Below are 25324 nucleotides of genomic sequence, written 5' to 3'. Positions count from 1 at the left end.
CAACGGGCTTTATTCAGATGAGTAAAAAAAGAATGCCTAAAAGCGCAGCGTTTTTGGCGCCCGTGTGCAAAAGCCCTGGAGAGGGATTTCTCCTCAATTTTAGGAGATTGTCTCTCACTTCCTGCTGTGTTTCCAAAACAGGAAGTGAACTGAAATCTTTTTTCTAGTCTGTGAATGAAAAAAAAAAAAAAAGTTTTGGGTTTAGCTACACTGTAGTAGAAAATGGTTTGGCAAATATTGGAGAGAAAAAGGGGTTGATTTTCTAAAACTGGAAAAATCGCATGACAAATCACAGCCTATTGCCGGCAATGGCACCGTCCCAATCGGTGCGACGCTGACTTTGCGGCACCGCGCCGATTTCCAAAAGTAGTTCTGCACTACTTTTAGCGACTTGGGGGTAGGGCTGCACGATATTGGGGAAAAAAGTATATTGCGATATTTCGTTTTTAACGATATATATCGCGATATTTCTCCACATCAGGATCAGTTAGCAGAGCTCACACACACTCGTAGTTCTCCCGCCCGAGCCTTGTGTCGGAGCCAGAGTGTCGGCAGCAGCCTGCCTTTGTCCCGCGGTGTTCCTCCGGCATTGCTCCGGACGTCTCTCCCCCCTCTCCTGCTGCACGTAGCCTCTCCTGCTGCCATACAATCCGCCCCGTACTCCAGCCCTCCCATCTCTGCCTCTTAGTCAACAGCCGACCATTACTCCGCCCTGCTCCGCCCATTGTCTCTCTATTGAAAAACATTACAGTCTGATCCCGCCCCCGATGCAGCCAGGAGAGACAATGGGCGGAGCAGGGCGGAGTAATGGTCGCTGGATACTAGAGGCAGAGCTGGGAGGGAAGTGTGGGACGGATGCAATCACTGGGAGTCCTCCTCCTCCTCCCCCCCCCCCCCCCCCGAGTCCGGACTTCTCCCCGCCCTGCCTAATGCCTGAAATATCGTGGCTTCAGCGATATGAATATCGCCCGTGCCTGCAGAACGATAGTCGATATCACATCGACTATCGTTCAGCCCTACTTGGGGGGCAACTTCAATAGACATTTGTGCATGAACCCGCACATATGTCTTTCAAGTTGCCCCCCGAAGTCGGACTGAAATGCAGCTTTGAAATCCTGCAAGCTTAGATGTAGCCGCACAATTTCAAAGCCGCGTTCAGTGTAAACAAGGGCTTAAACCATGAAGTTGTCTGATTTCTATGCAGAGCTGCACCAGATTTTACACTCTTTTGTTTTAGTAATTTAACCCCTAAGTGTTTATAAAAATAGTTTTAAGAACCAAGAAGGACAAAGCTTTGCAGGGACAAGCCTTGGAAACCAGAGACACCTGGCATTATGTTGAATGTTGCTCTCAGCTCTTCCATTAGTTATATATATATTTTTTTGTTTTAGGTTCCTGGATCATGTAGATGTGAAGATGTAATTGCTTCTTACCAGTGTTTGCACCATGTGTGGCCTTTGCATGCGTAAACTTTTCACAGTCTGGAAAACATCTAGTAACCCTTCGGCTTTTACCCGCTCCAGGATATTGCTCAGGGCGATAAATGTTCCCGTTCTTCCAGCACCAGCGCTAGAAAGGAATATACAATTATCTGTCAGCAAACAAACATCAAACCAACAACTTCCTACAGAGAGAGGGCAGACTAGAATTCACAAACTTCTCTGTAATACTACCTGGGGACTGCAAGGCTAAATATAGAAAAGACAGGGCGCACGGAACTCCGTTCAAAACTTCTTAAAGTGAAACTTTAGTGTACTTTTAAAAACTTGCAGAATTTTTAATTTTACTGTAGAAGAGACATATTTATTACCTTGATTTACTAAAGAAAAATAGGCTGTTCGCTTTGCAAGGGAATTTTCCTCTAAAGCTTGGTAAATGAGGTGAAATCTCAATTTGCAAAGAATACCCAACCACATGGAAGGAAAATAAAACGACAGGAACTTTGCTTTAAAGAATATATTTAAATGAATGTTTTTGTGCCCTGAGTTCAAGGGGTTCTAAAGGCTCAAGTTTTTTTGACTTTGTATTATATGCATAAAAGTGGTAGTATACTCCGCTTTTTAACTTTTACCTACAGGTAAGCCTATAATAAGGCTTACCCCTAGGTAAAATTAATATCTTCTAAACCTGCACGGTTTAGGAGACATTCGCCCTGCATGCAGCCGCTGACACCAGTGGCACATGCGCTCTGAAGGTCTGGCGGACTTTCAGAGCTCCTTGCTGGAAAGTGAACTCCCGGGAGTGACGTCATCGTGGCTCTGGCCACTCACAGCGCCGGAGCCGTCAAACCCAGAAGAGACACAGAGGGAAGATGTCAGCTGCCTCAGCATTGTCTGGGCGACCGTGTCGGGGCTTCCTTCTAAGGTTAGTATTTCATAATGAGCTAGTATGTGATGCATACTAGCTCATTATGCCTTTGTCCTGCAGGGTTTGTTTTTTTTGAGGCTACAACTGCTTTAAGGTAAAAAACCTTCTGGGTGCAGCTTCCCCCCCCTTAAAATCACCTGAGCCCCATCTTGATCCAGCGATGTGCATAAGAGCAGCGGCTCTTCTGGGTCTTTCTCTCTTCACTGGCTCACACAGCAACAGGAGCCATTGGCTCCTGCTATGGTCAATCACAACCAGTGAGCCAATAGGGAGAGAGCAGGGGCAGGGCCAAGCCACGCTCTGTGTGTAAATAGACACACAAACACGGCCAATAGGGAGAGAGCAGGGGCAGGGCCAAGTCACGCTCTGTGTGTAAATAGACACACAAACACGGCCAATAGGGAGAGAGCAGGGGCAGGGCCAAGTCACGCTCTGTGTGTAAATAGACACACAAACACGGCTTGGTAGCGAGGGAGCCTACTTGGGTTCCTCTATAGCTAGAAGCTTGCTATTGGGGGCACTCAGCAGGGGGGGGAGGAGCAAGGTGCATCAGTATGGGACCCAAAAAGAAGAGGATAGGGGCTGCAAAATCATTGCACAGAGCAGGTAAGTACAACATGTTTGTTATTAATATTATTATTTTTTTTTTTTTTATTCTTTCATTTAGAATAACTTTAAACTTTAATACGAATAACCAAAAAGGGTTTGTAAGAAATATAAAGGGACAGATTTGCTGTACATCTAAGTGACCACATATACTGTAATTAGCTTTATTGTGACTGCTAAATAACCACAACCCTTCTGGAATAAACAGATTTTCAATTGGCAAATACATTTGTTTCTGAACCTGAACTAGGAGAATAGAAAGCTTACAGTATATATATATGTCCCAATTTCCTTTTAGTATTGGATAGAGTAGGAAGGGGTTAAAGCCCCTATGAGTATGCCTTTTGCTATCTGTGTCCTGTTGGGGAGATTTCCTTTCATTTCTTGTTCCAGACTATTCCACCGATCGTAATTCCCCACTTAAACAGATAAATTGAGATTGGACGGGGGGGGGGGGGGAATCAGAGGGAGTAATTCAATCTTATCATTGAATTTATATACAGCAGAATTGTAAGAAAGGAAGGAGAATAGGGATACACGTCCCCAAGGGGATTATGATACAAAAATATTCAAAATCAACACATACAGTGGGTACGGAAAGTATTCAGACCCCCTTAAATTTTTCACTCTTTGTTATATTGCAGCCATTTGCTAAAATCATTTAAGTTCATTCTTCTTCCTCATGAATGTACACATAGCACCCCATACTGACAGAAAAACACAGAATTGTTGACATTGTTGCGGATTTATTAAAAAAGAAAAACTGAAATATCACATGGTCCTAAGTATTCAGACCCTTTGCTCAGTATTTAGTAGAAGCCCCCTTTTGATCTAATACAGCCAGGAGTCTTTTTGGGAAAGATGCAACAAGTCTTTCACACCTGGATTTGGGGATCCTCTGCCATTCCTCCTTGCAGATCCTCTCCAGTTCTGTCAGGTTGGATGGTAAACGTTGGTGGACAGCCATTTTTAAGTCTCTCCAGAGATGCTCAATTGGGTTTAAGTCAGGGCTCTGGCTGGGCCATTCAAGAACAGTCACGGAGTTGTTGTGAAGCCACTCCTTCGTTATTTTAGCTGTGTGCTTAGGGTCATTGTCTTGTTGGAAGGTAAACCTTCGGCCCAGTCTGAGGTCCAGAGCACTCTGTAGAAGTTTTTTGTCCAGGATATCCCTGTACTTGGCCGCATTCATCTTTCCCTCGATTGCAACCAGTCGTCCTGTCCCTGCAGCTGAAAAACACCCCCACAGCATGATGCTGCCACCACCATGCTTCACTGTTGGGACTGTATTGGACAGGTGATAAGCAGTGCCTGGTTTTCTCCACACATACCGCTTAGAATTAAGGCCAAAAAAATGGATTTTTGTAAAATCTTACCGTAAAATCCTTTTCTCTTAGCTCATTGACAGACGTAGTCCTCGGTGATACAGCACCTTCGGGTTATGTTGCCTCCACAGGAGTAGGACTAGACAGGAAATGAAAAATGCTCTGGCCACACCCCAGGGGCAGTCCCCGAGGGTATATCGTCTCTCTCTCCGCCACAGCAAATCAGTTATGTCACAAAAGCAGTGCTTAGAGAATTTAACCCAACCCAACTCAAAAACAGAGGGGCGGGTACTACGTCTGTCAATGAGCTAAGAGAAAAGGATTTTACGGTAAGATTTTACAAAAATCCATTTTTCTCTATCGCTCATTGACAGACGTAGTCCTCGGTGATACAGCACCTTCGGGAAGTCCCAGAGCAGTATCACAAATGAGGGGTGGGAAAATGGAAATTAAATCCAAATCTAGAAGGCCCAACCGGTGCCAACTAGAAGTTTACAATGCTCATCCTTAATGATGAGACTCAACAAAAAAATTTTCAAACAGAAAAAAACCCTCGAGGTAGACCACCGGTCTCCTCAAATTGCGGCCTGCAAAACCTTGCGGCCAAATGAGGCATCCGCCGATGCCATCACATCAATTTTATAAAACTTTGTAAAAGGTATGTACCGACGACCAGGTGGCCGCTTTAAATACCTGGACCACTGACGCCTGATGGCGAAAGGCCCAGGAAGTACTGAGCGCTCGAGTGAAGTGCGCCCTAACAGGGAACGGAGGATTCCGACCCTTAATAGAATAAGCCTGTACCACCGTCTGACTGATCCATGTAGATATGGTCGCGGCAGACACAGGCAACGCCCTTCAAGGGCTATCCGTGATCACAAAAAGTGAGTCCGTCTTACGAAAACCACTTTAGGAAGGAAGGATGGATTCGGAAGAAGAACCACCTTATCTCTATGAACCACCAGATCTGGGGAACGACAGGATAATGCGGCCAGTTCTGACACCCTGCGTACAGAAGTAATGGCCACCAAGAAGGCCACCTTCTGGGAATGTAAGCAAGGGAATCTCCCTAATATCTTCAAGAGAAGTTTCTGAAGAACCGACCACACTAAATTAAGATACCAGGCGGTAAGGGTGCGCACACTGGCGGAGCACCCTTACCGCCTGGTATCTTCCGCACCAAGGAATGATTAGCCAAAGGTTTCTTGAAAGAAGATTGCTAACGCCGAAAACCTGACACTTGATCGTGCTCAAGGATAGTTTCTGCTCAACCCCTTGTTGCAGACAGACCAAAATTCGGGTCACCGAATAGGTCTGTGGGGGAAATCCAATAGATTCACACCATGCAATATAAGACTTCCATGTGCTGGAAGTCGCTTTCCTTGCTTTAACTGGAGGTAGGAATAACTGAAGCTGACACTCCCTTGTCCTTCAGTACCTGGGTCTCAATGGCCAGGCCATTAAGCCAGCGACTGTAAAGCAAGATGGAAGATCGGTCCCTGAGACCGCAAATCCTCCCTGAGAGGAAGTCTCCAAGGAGCGTCCGCGACTAGCCTCGCCAAGTCGGCGTACCAGGCTCGACGAGGTCAGTCCGGAATTTCCAGAATAACTGGAATTCCCTCCACCTCTATCCTGCGAAGAAGTTCCCGCAGCAACTTGAGAGGATGGAAGGCATGCCGTAGCTGATACTGCCCCCACGGGGCGATCAGCGTTTCTGCTGCTTCCGCTAGAGGATCGTGGCGCGAGCTACAAACCTCCGCACCTTCCTGTTAGGCCAAGGTGCCAACAGATCCACATCCGGGATGTCCCAATGAAGGGACAGCTAGGGAAAAACCTCTGGATGAAGAGGCCATATGCGATTGGATCCGAATCGGGCTGCTCTAGAGCTGCTCGATCCAGTAAATCAGACAAAATCTGATCGTTCTCAGTTCCGATACCCTTATTGGTAATCTGGATACTATCGGAAGAAATGACTTCCCCTGGTTGAGCATCGGAGACTTCCTGGTCCGCTCGCTCAACCGGATCTGATTGTCCAGGGAATCGGAATTCTGATTCCATTAAAAAAAGAATCTCCTTCAGGAGAATTCGGGTATGAGACTGGGTATACGGTACTGCCTCTAAGAAGGCCACCATCAGTCCCAGCCAATTGACGGACAGCAACATCCGAATCGTTGACTGAACCTTCTGGAGTTTCCCAGCAAGGAGAAACTCTCTTGCCCAGGATGTATCCAACCTTAGGCCCAGATAGTTCAGTCTCCTGGTGGGAACCAGGGATGATCTTTGGGAAAGCGAAAAAACACTGATGTCCTGCGATGATGGGGATATAAAGATAGGCATCCTATATGTCTATGGACGCCAGGAAATCTCTTTGATGCAGGGAGGCCACCACTGTACGGATGGACTCTATTTCTTCCCAAGTCCAGATTTGGACGCACCTTGCCCTCTTTCCTGGGCATTGTGAATAGGTTCAAATAGAACCCCTGAAACCGTTCAATGTTAGAAGGGAAGAATCGCACCGGTGGAAGTGATCGAAACTCGATCCTGTGTCCTCAAGAAACAGGTGAAGACATCCCCCCCCCACCCCAGAGATGGGTAGGGGCGCATCAGGCTATATTCTTCAGGCTTGGCTGAGCCGGACTCTTTGTTTACCCGACCAGCGCCCTTTGAAACCCCTCTAAAGGGGCTTTGGAGGTTTTCGCCTTATCGCCCGCCCTCGCGGAACGAACAACTCTATATGAGCAGAAAAGGAAGGTCCTCGTTAGTTACGAGGTCTTTTTATCCTAACAGTCTGTAGCAAGAACTCAGGTGGTACCGTCTATCCTATAAAGAGAAATTCCTCAAACGGATAGCACCTAGCCATGCGTTTGGAAATAACAGGGGTTCGTTTCAACACGACCCCATTTGGGTAAAGGAAAATCCTTAGCCCTTTTGGTAGGCTAACAAGTACCAAAAAGGAATCTCAGTCTCAGCTACCTCTGCCGGTATAACCTCAAGACTAAAGGTTTCCCGGACGGACACAACTAGTGCATCCACCACTCTTGTCACTGCTGAGGAGATATTACCTGAGACAAGAGCCCCATAAGAGGGACCTGCAACTGCATTGACCAGTTCCGAATCCGTATCTGAAGTATCTGATAAACAATAGGGGTAGGCGGGGGTCGCTACTTGACCCCCGTCCCTGACAGGCCACCTCCACCCGGGATACCAAAGACTCCAAAACTGCCGATAATGCATTAAAAACAAGTGGGGTACTGGAGGGTCCTGCGGCCACCTTGAGGGGATCAGGTGGGGATACCTATGCAGCAGGGTCAATGATTATACAAGACACTTGCCAGCGACAAAAAAATGACAAAGTAAAAAAAAAAAACTTTTTTTTTTTTTTTTTGTGTGTCCCAGTCGCAACAGCGCCCCTCAGTGTTACCTGCCTTTTTGGACCCCACAGAGAGAGAGACAGACCCCAAGGCTCATCCCTGATGCACAGAAGTTTTCATCAGCTTGCTCAGTGCTTGTCTTGTTACAGACAGGAAGTCTTTGGCCCTATTTCCTGGGTAAAAGAGGCGGCTCCGCCCCTTAACACGCCTGCCGGCTCCTCCCCCTGGCTCCATGAGGTGTTTGAGTCACCTCAAACATGGCCGCCCCCATGCTGGAGACATGAGGCTACACCAAAATGGCGGCCTCGTGCGATCTACCAGACAATGGCGGTGGCCTGCACAGAATAGCGGCATGTCTGCAGAAGGATCTCGGCCTCACAACCCTTCACCCTCATGGTGGTCAGCGTGGTCGGAGGTACCGGACCCTAGCGGGCCGTATGCGGTCCGTGGCCGTCGGGAGGCATCTGCTTAGCTGGAGGAATGATCTGGAATGCAGTATACATGTATAGACATCGCCCTGTGGCTACTGACAGGTAGGATACCTTATACTATCACAGTAAAGTTCCAGTACTGCCACTGACTACAATCATTTACACATTTTTACAATTAGATTGTCAGCTCCCAAACCAAGCCTCCTCCTGGCTTCTTGTACACAAAAATCACACTCAATTAGGGGGATCTGTGACATGTTGTAGGATAGAGGGGAACCCATCCTTACCATTACAGAGAGGGGCCCGCGTTCACCACAAGACCCGTCAGGGAGAAAGGGGGAACATACTACTCACCATACCGGAACCAGGCGGGCTCCAACTCCTGACAGTACCCCTCTCCACCGAGGTGGGAGGGCTGTCGACCAATCCGGACGCCATGACTCATGGTCTTTGGCGTTTCAGCGAGACGTTTAACTCGCAGGGTCAGTCCCCGTCCAGTGGGACTATGTCGCGGCCGACCCAGCGCGGAGCTATGGCCTGCACGCGCTCGTAGGCTGAACTGGGGTGACCACTGGATCTCAACATCCCACCCGTCGCCCAGTTCAGCTTTCTTGCTTGAAGATCTCACAGGAACACTGGAGAAAAAAAGCTGTCTTAAAAAATTATTTTCTAAGAAAAAAATCCTGCCAGGACCGAAGATCCCAGCAAGGTATCTAGGTCCTTACTCCTGACTAGACAGAAAAAAAACTGATTTGCTGTGGCGGAGAGAGAGAGGATATACCCTCGGGGACTGCCCCTGGGGTGTGGCCAGAGCATTTTTCATTTCCTGTCTAGTCCTACTCCTGTGGAGGCAACATAACCCGAAGGTGCTGTATCACCGAGGACTACGTCTGTCAATGAGCGATAGAGAAAGTTCTATTTTGGTCTCATCAGACCAGAGAATCTTATTTCTCACCATCTTGGAGTCCTTCAGGTGTTTTTTAGCAAACTCCATGCGGGCTTTCATGCGTCTTACACTGAGGAGAGGCTTCCGTCGGGCCACTCTGCCATAAAGCCCCGACTGGTGGAGGGCTGCAGTGATGGTTGACTTTCTACAACTTTCTCCCATCTCCTGACTGCATCTCTGGAGCTCAGCCACAGTGATCTTTGGGTTCTTCTTTACCTCTCTCACCAAGGCTCTTCTCCCCCGATAGCTCAGTTTGGCCGGACGGCCAGCTCTAGGAAGGGTTCTGGTCGTCCCAAACGTCTTCCATTTGAGGATTATGGAGGCCACTGTGCTCTTAGGAACCTTAAGTGCAGCAGAAATCTTTTTGTAACCTTGGCCAGATCTGTGCCTTGCCACAATTCTGTCTCTGAGCTCTTCAGGCAGTTCCTTTGACCTCATGATTCTCATTTGCTCTGGCATGCATTGTGATCTGGAAGGTCTTATATAGACAGGTGTGTGGCTTTCCTAATCAAGTCCAATCAGTATAATCAAACACAGCTGGACTCAAATGAAGGTGTAGAACCATCTCAAGGATGATCAGAAGAAATGGAAAGCACCTGAGTTAAATATATGAGTGTCACAGCAAAGGGTCTGAATACTTAGGACCATGTGATATTTCAGTTTTTCTTTTTTAATAAATCTGCAACAATGTCAACAATTCTGTGTTTTTCTGTCAGTATGGGGTGCTATGTGTACATTCATGAGGAAGAAGAATGAGCTTAAATGATTTTAGCAAATGGCTGCAATATAACAAAGAGTGAAAAATTTAAGGGGGTCTGAATACTTTCCGTACCCACTGTATATAAAACATTAACTTTTTTAATTTCTACATATAAAAACTGGACTTTTTCTGACATTCATTATTTCTCTTGGTTAGACCAGCCTTTTTCAACCAGGATGCCTTGAGGTTTCCTTAGTGGTGCCTTGGCAAAATGCCTAAAAATGAATCACAAATTGTATGAAAGCAAGCAGGGGGATCAAACCTGCCTTTTAGTTACACAAAGCCAAGAGCATTCATTGTGCAACACTGACATCCTAACAACCAATGATGTCACCAGTTGATAAGCAGGATGTAAGTTGCCTCCACAGCATCCTTGTTTGACCCTCCTCTGCCTCTCTCCCTCAGCACTGGGGTCACCTTAGCTGACTGATGGAGAGAAATTCAGGGATAAGAGAAACACTGGAATACTAGTCAGTACCAGTGTGCAAAAGTGTATTTGCATTGGAAGAATAAATCACCTCTAATGTTGGGTGTCCTGGTGTGGATGTTGCTGCATTTTGTAAAACTATTAGAATAGTTTTTTTCATTTTAGAATGAGGTGCCTCAAAACTGTCCATAATTTTAGAGCGTGCCTTGAGAGTGTCTATAATTTTATAAAGTGCCTTGCCTGAAAAAAGTTTGAGAAATAGGGCAAAGATCCAACACAGTCTCAGGATTACATGCCATAAATTTTAGTTTATCTGAACAGATAATCTGTAAAATATGGCACGTAATTAGGAGACTGTAATAGATCTTTGTCCTATGGTGCATCCAAGAGAAATGGCTAGGATTAAGTGACACGACCTCAGCCATACAGAATGATATACTGTACATATATATATGTATATCTATATATATCTATATCTATATATATATAGATATATATATATATATATATCTATATATATATATATAGATATAGAGGTGGGGTGGTTGACTGTGTCTCACCTGCAATGCACAATGATGGGATGATTCCCCGTCTGCTGTTGTTGTTTCTGGACGGCTGCGATCAGGTCGATCATTCCCTTCCCCTCTGCAGGAATTCCTATTTCTGGCCACCCATGGAAGTGGAACTGGCGGACCAGGCGCGTCTGCTTCTCCTATAAAACATTGGCTTGTGTCAGTTATACAGCAGAAATAAGAGTCCTTCCACTCTAAAGTTTCATGTTGCTATTCGAATCAAGCTACCCTTTAGGCTTTGTGCGCTAATTTTCGTTTTACCTTTTATCCCACTCTATTTTGCTTTGCACACATACAAATTAATTGAATAATAAAAACTGCATTTTACTCAAACTGGATTTCTCTGATAAGACAATTTTTTATTTTCTTTGTTGTATTTACTTCTCTTTCTTTACTTTGTGTGTGTTTATATCCATTCAACTCCAAGGAACAGAATGGTCGCACTACGATAACATCACTTCCAAATAAAACTTTATTGATCCAATCCAGCACACACTGACTTCCCCTGCCAAAGGCCATCCTAGCTAACACGTTTCACCCATTGAGGACCTACTTCATCAGAGTGGACTGGCTACCAGGTCAACACCCGAACACACAAAAGCGGAGGGAGACTGACGGATTGGAGCAGGGGCAGATTCTTCTTTCCTATGCTGTATATCTCTTCAGTTGTATCAGACTATCAGTGATTCTAATGGCGCTTTTCCACTGCATGGAACCGAACGGTTCGCCTCGCTTTTGTGCTTTTCCACTGCTGGTACCGCATGGTATAGTGTGGGAACGGTTCGGTACGGTACGGCGGGGCTTTTCCACTGCATGGAACCGAAGGGTACGGCTCTCAAAAACAGTACCTACTCGATTGTGGTTACAACAGGTACCATACCCGGTACCATATCCCACAATCCTTTGCATGCAGTCACTACTAGCCACTGATTGGTCAGAGAATCCCACCCACCCCGTTGTTATCCCACCCACTTAACTTTAGTACTACTTTAGTGGAAAAGAAAACCATACCGTACCGAACCGTTCCAACACCGTACCATGCGGTACCAGCAGTGGAAAAGCAAACCGGGCCAAGCAGAGCCGAGTAGAGCCGAGCCGGTACTTGCAGTGGAAAAGTGCCATAAATGCCAGCTCTCTGGGCATCATATCTGATATACTCAAGAGCCTTTTTGCACAGAACTTTCTTGGCCAGGGCTTTCCTCAACCCTTCCAATTTGCTAGGGCTTTGAACTGGCATGCATTATGTTATAACACATGTGCAAAGCCAATTTATACAAACATACCAGGGCTAATTTAGACAGGATTAAGCCAATTAAATTACCAAGACCTTGTGTCTGGAGTGTGGGTGCAAACCAGAGTACCCAGAGGAAACATTTGCAAGCATTGGGAGAACATGCAAAGTCAATGCAGATACTCTAACGAGCAGGGCCCTCTAGTTCCTCCTGTTTTGAATTGTATTGTAACTGTATTGTCTTCCCTCACATTGTAAAGCGCTGCGCAAACTGTTGGCGCTATATAAATCCTGTATAATAATAATAATAGTAATATTCTCCTGGCCAGGAATCAAACAAAGCACCCCAATTGCAAAGCATGCAGTAAGTGCTAACCACTAAAGCATTGTGCTGCCCCTTGTTTGTTGTGATCAGTTCTACAAAATATACAGTATATATTGGGATGTGCACACTAAGCCCCCATTCACATTGGAGCGACTTGTCATGCGATTTCACAGGTCAAATCGCACGACAAGTCGCATCCTACTTCCTATTGTGAATGAAGCCGCACAGATGTCTTCAAAGACGCAGCTTGGAAATCTTATGATTTTAGATAAAGTCGAACGATTTTAAAGCCGCAGTCAATGTAAACAGGGCCTTAAGAATGAGGAGAGTGATTCATCACTTCACTACCTAGACTGTTTTCTTAATATGGAGCTGTGTGTGGTTTCGATCAAAGAGAAGCAGTCTGAAGGCAATCACACAAAGGTTTATTATAAATAGTAAAAATAAAGTATAAGTTGTCAGCTTTAAGCAATAAAATATCATTGATCCCAAACTATTATGAATTCTCTTTATATAACAAAAAAACAAAAAAAACATTTATATATTTATTTACCTGATTACTGCTCACTAGGAAGTCTCTGACACTTATCGTGTCCAGTAACCGATCACCCTTTATATCTATAGTGATCTCTCCATATGTTATGGAACCTTCCGATGGCCAGTACTGACAGCATTTCTCCTGTGAAGGAAAAATTAAGACATTGAACACACATCTCACTAAGCAATGTCACACAAGACATTTTGAAGTAGACGTAAACTCTAACTAGATTACAATGTACATTGCAGGCACTCCAGCTTGTAGTAAGAGTGACAACGCAGGACAGCAACTGGGAGACAGTTACAGAGTGTTGTCACTCTATAAACAGAAGTGTCTGAATAAGGATCTTCATGGCAGTGAGGAGCAGGATTCCTCCAACCACCTCACTTGTGTGTATAGGGGAATCCATTCAGTTTTTTTTCGATCAGTCCGCTAATTGGCATGATCCATGTATGCTCAGCTTAACACTGAGTAAAACTGACCTTCACCACAGTCCCTCCACCTTCCTCCCCACTGGTTCCAGCTGTGATGCCCAGTCCCAGAAAGCCTTTCTTTTTGCTGATCTCTGACCAGTTATGCTGTTGTCCCGCTCACCGATGCCATCATGTACAATAAAGTACCAATAGCTACCACTGGTCCTGCAAGGTACGTGATAACATACGAGTACCTACACACATTCTGCAGCAAGATCTAAGAGGACCAAAGCACCAGCATGCTCAGTGACCATGGAGCAAGTTAGGTTTTCCACGATCACCTCTTGACCTAAAGAGCATTAAAGGAAAAGAAGAAGTAGGGCCAAAGCTCTTTTAGCCCTATTTCTCCTGTAGGTCACAGGAGTGCACTTAGTTCTGCACTCCCGTGACTTGTTTTCAGCCAACAGAGGGCTTAAGTCTACTGTTAGCTGACGTCACATAGCCAGTCCAGGCTCTGGAAAGATCCCACCTTTAATGCCAGGATCCCCCCAGATACCTGGACCCACAGCTGGCTTAGCCTCTAAGCGAGCCGCTGGGAGACCGAGCCAGCTGCTCCGGCCCCTACACCTCCCATCACTTCAGTGAGCGAGGGTAGAGAAGAGAGCCGGTGAATGACAGTTCTCACTGAAGACTGAGAACTGAGCGATCAGTGGTCTTTGATCACTCAGTTCTGGGTGTAGGGGCGGCGGGTGGACAGATGCAGTATCGGATCAATGCTGCATCCAATTGAGTATGACTGTGTTTTTTTATATTCCCGAACTTCTCTTTTAGGGCCCATTTAGACTATCGTATTGCAGTAACAGAATTATTGCAGTTACATGCACTGCTATGCCTTTCATTTGAATGGCGTACAAAGGCAACGTACATGCGCTTCACCGCACTGCAACAAATGTCAATGCACCATAGAACATTGTGTTACAATTTCTGAGTCACGTCTGATTTTCAGGATATTTCGTTGCGTTGGCAGCCCATAATTGTCAATGTGCTGCCCTAACCCAATGCATGTTGTACAAGCATAACACAACAAGCGCTCACACATCCTATAAATGTAAATGGAACCTAAATCTTTCATCAGCTTGGGGGGAACCACAATATCATTAAGAATCTATCATTTATTATAAGCTTATGCTTATTGTGCTGAAAATCACAATACAATTCTTCATGGAGCCAATGAAAACTGACAGTCAAATCCAGAGAATTATCAAATCATTATTTTGGTATTCACCAAATGATCCACATGCAGACCTGTCTGATCTGTGCAGAATGGCGTCATTCAGGAACCGGCAGCATAGATTACATGGATAAATCTGTATGCATGGATTACAGGAGGGAATGTGCAATTTGGAAATTGGCCTCGTTTGTAAACGTATTTGTTTATCACTGCTGACAATCTCTGCTTCATCATCTGTATGGAAATCAATGGAGACCTCTCTGATCCCTCTACACACATAGGAGAAAATCATCTCATCTGAAAGACTGCAGACATAAAATGGCCAGCATGCTCCGAGCTTCATCACCGCCCAGCCCCCACCTTGCCATACCTGCTCCCTTTCCTGTAGCTCTGTCAGTATGACGATTGTGTGACACTTCCACTCCCACGCCATCCTCCAGAAATCTTCCACCGTATGCGGCAGCGGCCCTTGTGTCGCAATGAAATAATCTTTCTGTCGATAGCCCTGAAAGACAGATATGAAATATACAATAATACAGAGTACCTGGTGCTGACAGATACCTCGGGGGGGAACAAGTATGAATACTTTATTAGGCTATGTTCACATGTAGGCGTTTTGGGGCGTTTTTCAGCTCTAAGGATCAGCTCAAAAAACGCCCAACAAGACAAATCCTAATCATTTCAATGGCCCCTGTTCACATCTGAGCATTCCGACGCCTTGAGCAAGACGCCCGACGCACCAAAAAGTACCTGAGCTTCTTTTTGGGCAGATTACAGGCGTTTTTGTTAGATGTCAATGCCTTCCTCCAAACACCTGCAAAAAACGCCTGAAAAACGCCTGTAAAATGCTTGTAAAAACGGCTATAAAAAAACGCCTGGAAAACACCTATAAAATAGCCTAGATGTGAACGTAGTCTCAGTACTGCGTACCGATACATACACATAACAATCTAATTGCATAGTCACCTTTGGATTTACCAAAACGGTCACACATGCCTAGCATAAAGGGTTAAGATCGCTGGAGGTAAGTAGAGCGGGGACCAGGGGGTTGGGGAGGCTGTACCATGTTAGTTCCCCTTAACATGTTTTCTGGGGGGGGGGGGGGGCACCCAAAAAATTCACACTGTATCCAGGCTGACAGGCACTTGCCCTATAGAGTTGTTGGTAGATCTAAAGGAGATTGTATAGTCAGATTATGTTACACTATATTGCCAAAAGTATTGGGACACCTGCCTTTACACACACATGAACTTTAATGGCATTCCAGTCTTAGTCCATAGGGTTCAATATTGAGTTGGGCCACCCTTTGCAGCTATAACAGCTTCAACTCTTCTGGGAAGGCTGTCTAAAAGGGTTTAGGAGTGTGTCTATGGGAATGTTTGACCATTCTTCCAGAAGATTTGTGAGGTCACTGGATCCACTGGGTAGGCGAGTATGTGAATCAAGGACAATCCTGCATAACTTGCATATTTAGTGCCATCAATTTACACAGAGCTTTACAAATATATTGTACATTCATATCAGTCCCTTCCCTCAATGAGTTTACAATCTAAGATCCCTAACTCACATTCATAATAAAGCCAATTTAGACAGGAGTCAATTAGCCTACCAGCATGTATTTAGCATGTGGGAGGACTCCAGAGTACCCGAAGGAAACTCAGGCAGGCACAAGAACATGAAAATTATGTGCAGGTAGTGCCCTGGTTGGGATTTGAGCCAGCGGCTCTAGTGCTGCTAAGCGGAAGTGCTAGCCACTGTACTGCCCTAAATTTCTGGATTCCCCCATCGACACAGTCAGTGTTGATCACATGTGTCAAACACAGGGCTTGCTAGCCGAATCCAGCTAGCAAGGCCAGTTCATGTGGCCCTCGCATCTCTCCTGCAGTTGCATCACCCCCCTTTTGTCTGCCCCCACCTTGTTTCAGCAGTCGGCTGAAGAAAGGAGAACCAAACTGCTCTGGCAGATCCTGCACTTCTCTGAGCAGCTGTGGAAAGGATCATCTCTATCCCCCGTATCGGCAGTCGGCAGCAGAGAAGGGAACAGAACTCCTTCTACAGATCCTGAGCCTCTCTGTGCAGCTGCACCACAACCTCGTCTCTGCCTCCCCTGTTCTCAGCATTCAGAGGACTCTGGCAGTCAACTCCAGCCCTCCTCTTGTCCCCCTCCAGACTCTGCACATTCTGCTTTCCAGCTCCGGCCCAAGCTTCAGCAGCAGCACAAGGTAAGGGGGGTTCACTGTGATGTAGGGGAGATTGAGGTAATCTTGACTTCTGATGGTGGGCTGATCTGGACATCTGCTTATAATTATTTGAGAAAAATATACTTTTATGCCAGTTGAAACGGAGGGTCGCACACCGCTGGTATCATCTACAAGAAATTTTATTGGAAACTGCTCAGACAGAACATCATGGCAGATACAACCAGCCCTTTGAAGGCAACCATAATGCTGATGCGGCCTGCAATGAAATGGAGTTTGACACCCCTGGCTTGATGGACGATCCCTCCTGCAGCGTTATTGTGTTCTGCAGGAAGGAATCCCTCCAGCAGCTATAGCCTTCTCTCTTGAGAAGAGGAGATTAAGAATAGGATAGGATCAACATGTATAAATACATAAGGGGTCCATATAGTGAACTTGGTGTTGAGTTATTCACTTTAAGGTCATCAGAGAGGACAAGGGGGCACTCTTTACGTCTAGAAGAAAACAGATTTTGTCTCCAAATACGGAAAGGTTTCTTCCCCGTAAGAGCTGTGAAAATGTGGAATAGACTCCCTCCAGAGGTGGTTCTGGCCAGCTCAGTAGATTGCTTTAAAAAGGCCTGGATTCTTTCCTAGGTGTAAATATTATAAATGGGTACTAATATTTATAGGTAAAGTTGATCCAGGGAATATCCGATTGCCTCTCGGGGGATCAGGAAGGAATTTTTTTTCCCTGCTGTAGCAAATTGGATCATGCTTTGCTGGGGTTTTTTGGCCTTCCTCTCGATCCACTGCAGGCATAGGATTGTGTATATGGGATTGTATGGTTGGATTTTCTTTACTGTTTTTTGTTTTTTATTGGTTGAGCCCGATGGACTTGTGTCTTCTTTCAACCTGACTAACTATGTAACTATGTATAGCAGGCAACACTATTCATTGTGTTCTAGAGGCAGGGAAGGCTCCCCACAGGTAGAACACAATGAATAGTGTTGCCGGCTATAGCTGGTGCCACTAATCTTTCGGGAAAAACTTGACAGGCTGATTGTACACAAGTTAATCGATACATCTACTTGTTTACAACCGGGGTGCCAATACATCAAATTTGGCTTGTCCCTGCTGAAATGGCCAAATCTCGATCCATGTATGGCAGGCTTTAGTCTTAAATTGAATCCTCAAGTATTATTACAGCACTTCCCTCTGGGGATACATTAATTCTGAAGCCAGGAATTAAGACCCAACAAAGGAAAGAAAGAAAACAGCAGTATGACTTGTCACATGAATCATATCTAGAATCCTCAATAGCACTAAAGGCAAAATTTGTGTGGATAGATGTCTGCTGCGGGTATATGAGGCTATGACAGTAGAATGTGGGGGAAGGGTGTCGCTGTGTACAGGCGCTCCCATGCCTTGCTTTGTGTGTTGTTTTATTACATATCTATAGATAATCCTTGTCAGGCTTCTCTGTGCGAGGAATCGCCCTCCCATCTTTTGTTACATAACATTCTTGCCGTCTCTTCCTCCCCCTGATATAACCATGCTATGGCTCATGTTTCTGCTTGTCTGACTACTGCTGGATGGCCACCTCCAAACCAGTACCGATCTATCTGCTATGGAAAAATATAAAAGGAGCACACCTATGTCAGCAATGAATGTCGACGCCCTCTGGTATACATTCAGCCCCATGTATTTATTTAGTAAGAACTGATGGGCTATTGGAGGAAGGTTGCTGTTTGCGTTATAGTGCTGTCGCAAAACCTTGGAATAAGTAAGTATTACTGTGTGTTAGCCCATTCCCTGCAAAATTGCACAATATACTCTTCATCACCTAAGGGGACGCAGTTTTAAAGTGTAACTCCACTTTTGTTGAGAAAAAAACATTCCCCTCTGGGTGAACTCTGTACATGAAAACAACAAGAGAAGGGCGCACCGACTTTGTGCATCATCACAAATGTAGCATATGAACAAGCATATAGGAAATGGGCACCGCTCGCTTCCAGGACACTTCTCTACTGCTGGATAGCGTGATGGCGTCCTACAAACCTGATGTGGCTTACGCGTTTCGAGGGAGGACCCTCTTTCTCAGAGCCAATCGGGTCCTCCCTTGAAACGCGTAAGCCACATCAGGTTTTGAGGACGCCATCACGCTATCCAGCAGTAGAGAAGTGTCCTGGAAGCGAGCGGTGCCCATTTCCTATATGCTTGTTCATATGCTGCGTTTGTGAGTATATTGTACGCTACCCTTCTTTGATTTTAATAAACGTTTAAGTGGTAATGCACAAAGTCGGTGCGCCCTTCTCTTGTTGTTTTCTTGTAGTGCCTTTTGGATACCCTTGGTCCTGAGGGGGGCAGCAAGACCACTTCATTTGTGACATAAAACCGCCTAGAAGATTCACCTTCCCGCATACCACTCGAGCGCAGGAGAGATATTGGTGTTTTTTTGATCTCTGTATATTACAAGGATTTTAACAAACTTGTTGCAGATTCCTATCTTTTGGTATTCTGAAGAAATTCCACTGTGCTGAGTGGGTCAAATGGGAGTGGTTTCATAATTAGCTATCACCTGTGGCAGCTGCAGGGCACTAATGGGGAAAGCTTCTGGGCCTGCATCCCTTTAGATGTGTTCCTATTGGGAGTCTCTCACCAAAACATGACATTTTTGCTGCAGGGGATGCCAGAAATCTGACTTGTATCTTTGGCACACTTCTGGGAAAATTGGTGAGCCAATCACACAAGCAGGAAATTACGTTTCTGGGGTGTGGTCAGTATACATTCTGTGTACAGAACAGCTCCAGGTAGCCATATTGCATTGCATTTTCAGAAAATTACAACAGCTGCAGATTGAAAAGGAAAGGTCATTTTTAATAACATTCAATCACAATATGATTTGTGTCACAATTGTATACACTATATTGTTTTTTCTTTATTTGCTATTTTTTTCCCACGAAAGTGGAGTTACCCTTTAATTATTTTTTTTATGTGGCCAGGGTTAAGCCTGGGGTACACTAAGGCCTAATGCACACTGGGTGTTTTTATAGCTGCTGTTTTTGGCTTCAGGCTTTTTTTTTTTGCAGCCAGTCAACTCCCCAGCATGTTATCCTCTGTGTCCATGCACACATAGGCGGTTTTCAGAGTTTTTGGCAGAGGTGTTTTCTGGCTGGGAAAAAAAACCTCAGAACTAGTGGGTTTTGAGAGGAGTTTTTCAGCTGTAAAACTCTGAAAAAAGCTCACAAAAGCTCAAAAACACAAAAAATACCACTGAAAAATGTGGCTATTCGCCGTTAATGAGCATTTTTGAGCCATAGGCTTTAGTGGAAGTATAGGTTTGCTAGAAAAACGCAAACGTTAAAAAAATGCTGAAAAACGCTACTGCAAAAACGCTGCAAAACTCTACAGCTTTCTACAGCTGACGCTACTGGTATTTTTTTTATAATGTCCAGTGTGTGTGAGGCCTAATACCGCTGGGTTGAAAGAAGAAAAAATGGACAGCTCCAGTCGAAGCCGAATTTGACATTAGTACAGCGATCTCTACCATTGAACTATTGTGTTCTTACAGGGGGACGCCCCCCACCCCCCAGAACTGAGGCCCAGCTGATGTGGCCCGTTGCTTGCCTTTATCTGGCCCTTGGTGCACTCTTCCTTCAACTAACACCAATGATGGGCACCATTCCTCCCACTGAAACCGTTGATGGGGCACAGTACCTCCAACTGACCTTATTCCTCCAAATGACACCATCGATGGGGCATTATTTTTTCAATTGATACTAATGAAGGGTCACTATTCCTTCCAGTAATACCAAAGAAGGAGCACTATTTCCCCAACTGACACCAATGATGGGGCACTATTCCTCCCACTGACCCTGTTGATGGGCCACTATTCCAACTAACACCAATGAAGGGGCACTATTCCTCCCACTAATACCAACGAAGGAGCACTTTTCCTCCAACTGACACCAATGATGGGGCACTATTCCTCCAATTGACACCAATGATGGGGCACTATTTCAACTGACACAAATAAAGCGGCACTATTCCTTCCATTAATACCAACGAAGGAGCACTTGTCCCCCAACTGACACCAATGATGGGGCATGATTCCTCCCACTGACACTGTTGATGGGGCACTATTCCTCCCACTGACACTTTTGATGGGGGACTATTCCAACTAACATCAATGAAGAGGCACTATTCCTCCCACTGACACTGTTGATGGGGCATTATTCCAACTGACTATTTTTCCCACTAATACCAATGGCTGGCTACTATTCCTCCAACTGACACCAATGATGGGGCACTATTCCCCCACTAATACCAAAAATGGGCCTACTATTCCTCCAACTGACTCCACTGATGGGGCACTATTCCTCCAACTGACGTCAATAATGGGCACAATTCCTCCAACTGACACCATCCATAGAGCACTATTTCTCCAACTGACACCATCCATAGAGCACTATTCCTCCAACTGACACCAATGATGGGGCACTATTCCTCCAACTGACACCAATGATGGGGCAATTTTCCTCCAACTGACACCAATGATGGGGCTCTATTCTTTCCACCAATTTTAAGGATGGGGCCCAATTCAACTAACACCATAGATGGGGCACTATTCCTACCATTGATACCAACAATGGGGCATTATCCCACTAAAACCAACAATGTGACATTGTTTACTGACTGCCACGGATGCCAGGGAATTTTTTACTAGCCAAAGTTTGCATGCCCTCCTCCCCTAAACCTGAAGAACAGTAAACTAGCCCTTTTCAATTTAAAGTTTGGAGACCCCTGCTATAAGATAAGTGGCTCTATGTATACATACATACCACTTTAGAAGGAGGCTTTGACTAGAGATGCATACGTGTTTTTAGATAAGTTTATAGGAGATATGTGATTTAATTAGGCCCAAGTGAACTTTCAGTTTAAATAAGCTAAATACATTCTAGTAGCAACAAACTAAAAAAAACCTCAATGTGTTAAAGTTCATTTCTTTGCTAAAGCGGCTGGTGTAGAACAGCCTGTCCCCTGCCACAGCACTGAAGATAAGGTTCTCTGCTCTGTGTAGAAGCAGTGGTCCCTCTTCAGAGGTCCAGCACACCACCTACTGAGTCAGACCAATAGTTCTACAATCATCAAAGCTCACACTCCCTGCTGATTTGACAGCTCTGGCTCAGCAGGGATAATGTCAGACCTCTGCAAAGAGACTGCTACTTTCCCACAGATAAAGCAAGGATCCTTCTTTGCACCTGCTGGCAGGGGACAGACTTTTCTAATCAGGCTGAGGCTGCTTTCTAAAGAAAATAAAAAACTGTAGGACTGTAAACATATTTTTTTTTTTTTGCACCCAAATGTACACTGCTCAAAAGGAACACTGTGAAAACAAATCAGATCTCAATGGAGAAAAATTTCATGCTGGATATATATATACCGATATGTACTGGGTAATATGTTAGGAACGAAAAGATGCCACATTGTTTAATGGAAATGAAAATTATAAACCTACAGAGGGCTGAATTCAAAGACACCACGAAAATCAAAGTGAAAAAATGATACAGCAGGCTAGTCCATTTTACTGAAATTTCATTGCAGCAACTCCAAATGGTACTCAGTAGTTTGTATGACTCTCCCACATGGTTGAATGCATGCCTGACAACGTTGGGGCATGCTCCTAATGAGATGACGGATGGTGTCCTGGGGTTTTTCCTCCCAGATTTGGACCAGAGCATCACTGAGCTCCTGAACAGACTGAGGTGTAACCTGGTGGCGTTAGATGGACCAAAAAATAATGTCCCAGAGGTTGTTCTATTGGATATAGGTCAGGCGAGCGTGGGGGCCATTCAATTGCATCAATTCCTTCATCCTCCAGGAACTGATTGTTTCTTCTCGCAGGCCGGGCATTGTCGTGCACCAGGAGAAACTCAGGGCCCACTGCACCAGCATAGGGTCTGACAATGGGTCCAAGGATTTCATCCCAATAGCTAATGGCAGTTAGGGTTCTATTGTCTAGCCTGTAGAGATCTGTGCGTCCCTCCTGGATATGCCACCACAGACCATCACTGACCCACCAGCAAACCGGTCATGCTGCACAGTGTTACAGGCTGCATAACATTCTCTATGGCTTCTCCAGACCCTTTCATGTCTGTCACATGTATTCAGGGTGAACCTGCTCTCATCTGTGAAAAGCACAGGGCGCGAGTGGTGGACCTGCCAATTCTGGTGTTCAATGACAAATGCCAATCAAGCTCCAGGCCACCATTCTGAAGTTGGTTTGATTGGTCAGAGACATTCACACCAGTGGCCTGCTGGAGGACATTTTGTAGGGCTCTGGCAGTGCTTATCCTTTTCCTCCTTGCACAAAGGAGCAGACCGGTCCTGCTGATGGGTTAAGGACCCTTTACGGCCCTTTCCAGCTCTCCTAGAGTAACTGCGTGTCTCCTGGAATCTCCTCCATGATCTTGAGACTGTGCTGGGAAACACAGCAAACCTTCTGGCAATGACATGTATTGATGTGCCATTCTGGAGGAGTTGGACTGCCTGTGCAACCTCTATAGGGTCCATATATCGCCTCATACTACCAGTAGTGACACTGACCCTAGCCAAATGCAAAACTAGTGAAAAACAGTCAGAAAAGAGGAGTAGGGAAAAAATGTCAGTGGCCTCCACCTATAAAACCATTTCTGTTTTGGAGGTAGTCTCATTGTTGCCCATTTAGTGCACCTGTTAATTTCATTAACACCAAAGCAGCTGAAACTGATTACCAACCCCCTCTTCTACTTAACTGACCGGATCAATATCCCAGGAGGTTTATTTGACTTGATGCTATACTCTGATTAAAAAGTGTTCCTTTAATTTTTTGAGCAGTGTATTAAGATGATTTAAGGGGTACTGAGGGTTACAATTTACTTTTTGAAGATTATTTCCTTTTTTTCCATGTAAATGGTCAAATTATTACAAAGAACACACAAATGCTTTTATTTTTGCTACTTCTGTGCTTATTTGATACATTATGATATCACCAGCCTCGTCTCAAAATACCAACCTAATCGCTCTCTTCGTTCCTCTCAAAACCTCCTGCTCTCTAGCCCCCTCGTCACCTCCTCCTCGCCTCCAGGACTTTTCCAGAGCCTCTCCAATCCTATGGAACTCCTTACCCTTATCTGTGCGATTATCTCCCACTCTATCAGCTTTTAGGCGATCTCTGAAAACCCTCCTCTTCAGAGAAGCCTATCCTACCCACACCTAACAAATGTACCTCCATTTTCTCCATCAACCCATCCCCCACGGTTATTGCATTTTGTTTCACTTCACCCTCCCTTCTAGATTGTAAGCTCTAACGAGCAGGGCCCTCTAGTTCCTCCTGTTTTGAATTGTATTGTAACTGTATTGTCCTCCCTCACATTGTAAAGCGCTGCACAAACTGTTGGCGCTATATAAATCCTGTATAATAATAATAATAATAATATGGCTGGATAGGATCATTGTACATGGGTTTTATATTTTCAAAAATGATTATTTAAACAGGACACAGAAAACCATCACAAGCTAATGGAGGTAATTATTGGGCAAAGAGCAGTGGGTTGCTGTATCCTGTCCGTCTTCCCACCCTAAGCTGCACTAATGGCGAAAATGTACAACCATAATGTCCAGTTGCCCGTCCACGGATGACTGCGGGTCATGTGGGGTCATGTAACTGCTGATAATTAGGCCTTGTTGTGTGACAGTTATTACCAGATCGCTGTCCCTCTCACTTTAAAACTGTCAGAAAGGAAAATCCGTAAATGAATCCGCCAATATATACAACACAATCTTTACTCCATGCACAAGGTGGAAAATTGGCACAGATTAACTCAATTATTTAGATTCGGTCATGCACTTGTATAAGGACATCTGTTAAAACTGAAATCCAGGCAGCTATAAAGGCACACATGAATGCAGCTCTGTATTCACTGAACTATTTATTTTATGGGCAAGTATCTGAATTTAACTTGGTGTCAGCCTCTTACAGTCCCTGTACAGTAGAACTCAGACTGGAAGAAAAAGAGACAGCTCAAGTAGACAACCTAGCACTGTGCAACCTAGCACTGTGCTGCACTGTGAAAATCAAGCTGAGAGAAGGAGAGAGCAGAGTGACTGACAGGTGAGCTCATCACTGTGCTGCTTCTAGTTTCACTCTCCAGTTACGTGTTGTTGGTGGGGAGACCTATAAGTGAAACTGTTGCAGAGAAACAGTTGGTCCCCTCCCCTGTCAGACAGGGCTGTTCTGTGTGTCAGCTGTGTAAATCTCAGAAGAGGATGGACAGCATGGCGCAGCTTTCGCTGGGTGGAGGGGAGGGAAACATCTGTTCACTGATCTCCCCTAACTTTAAAGTAGAGTTCTACCCAAAAGGGGAAGCTGGTTTTAACAGATACCCGCTCCCACTTCCGGCGGAGCTCGCCACAGCAAACTCATCCGGACGTTCAGCCCCCTTCTTTCCCCCGCAACCGGGCCATTCACAAAGCACAACGCGCTTCACGCATGCGCAGTAGGGAACCAGCTGTGATGCTGCCAGTTTCCCGTAGCTGAGATGGCGGCGGCAGCACCCGAGAGCCG

The 25324-nt window shown here is 45.3% G+C and overlaps 1 protein-coding gene across 1 annotated transcript in view; it reads right to left on the bottom strand.

The window, feature by feature from the left end:
• Window positions 1–25324, bottom strand: part of PTPRE (protein tyrosine phosphatase receptor type E) — a 383381-nt gene that overhangs the window by 3120 nt on the left and 354937 nt on the right. The window contains exons 16-19 of the mRNA XM_082267389.1: window positions 14911–15045; window positions 12912–13037; window positions 10791–10942; window positions 1434–1569 (exon numbers count right to left, since the gene is read on the bottom strand). Of these exons, the coding sequence (XP_082123515.1) occupies window positions 1434–1569; window positions 10791–10942; window positions 12912–13037; window positions 14911–15045 (549 nt within the window). The remainder of the gene's footprint in view (window positions 1–1433; window positions 1570–10790; window positions 10943–12911; window positions 13038–14910; window positions 15046–25324) is intronic.

Source organism: Pelophylax lessonae (genome assembly GCF_965119305.1).
Source record: "Pelophylax lessonae genome assembly, chromosome: 9".
In the NCBI taxonomy this organism is placed as follows: Eukaryota; Metazoa; Chordata; class Amphibia; order Anura; family Ranidae; genus Pelophylax; species Pelophylax lessonae.
Note: the sequence above shows the minus strand (reverse complement) of the source record. Positions and strands in the feature narration are given on the sequence as shown.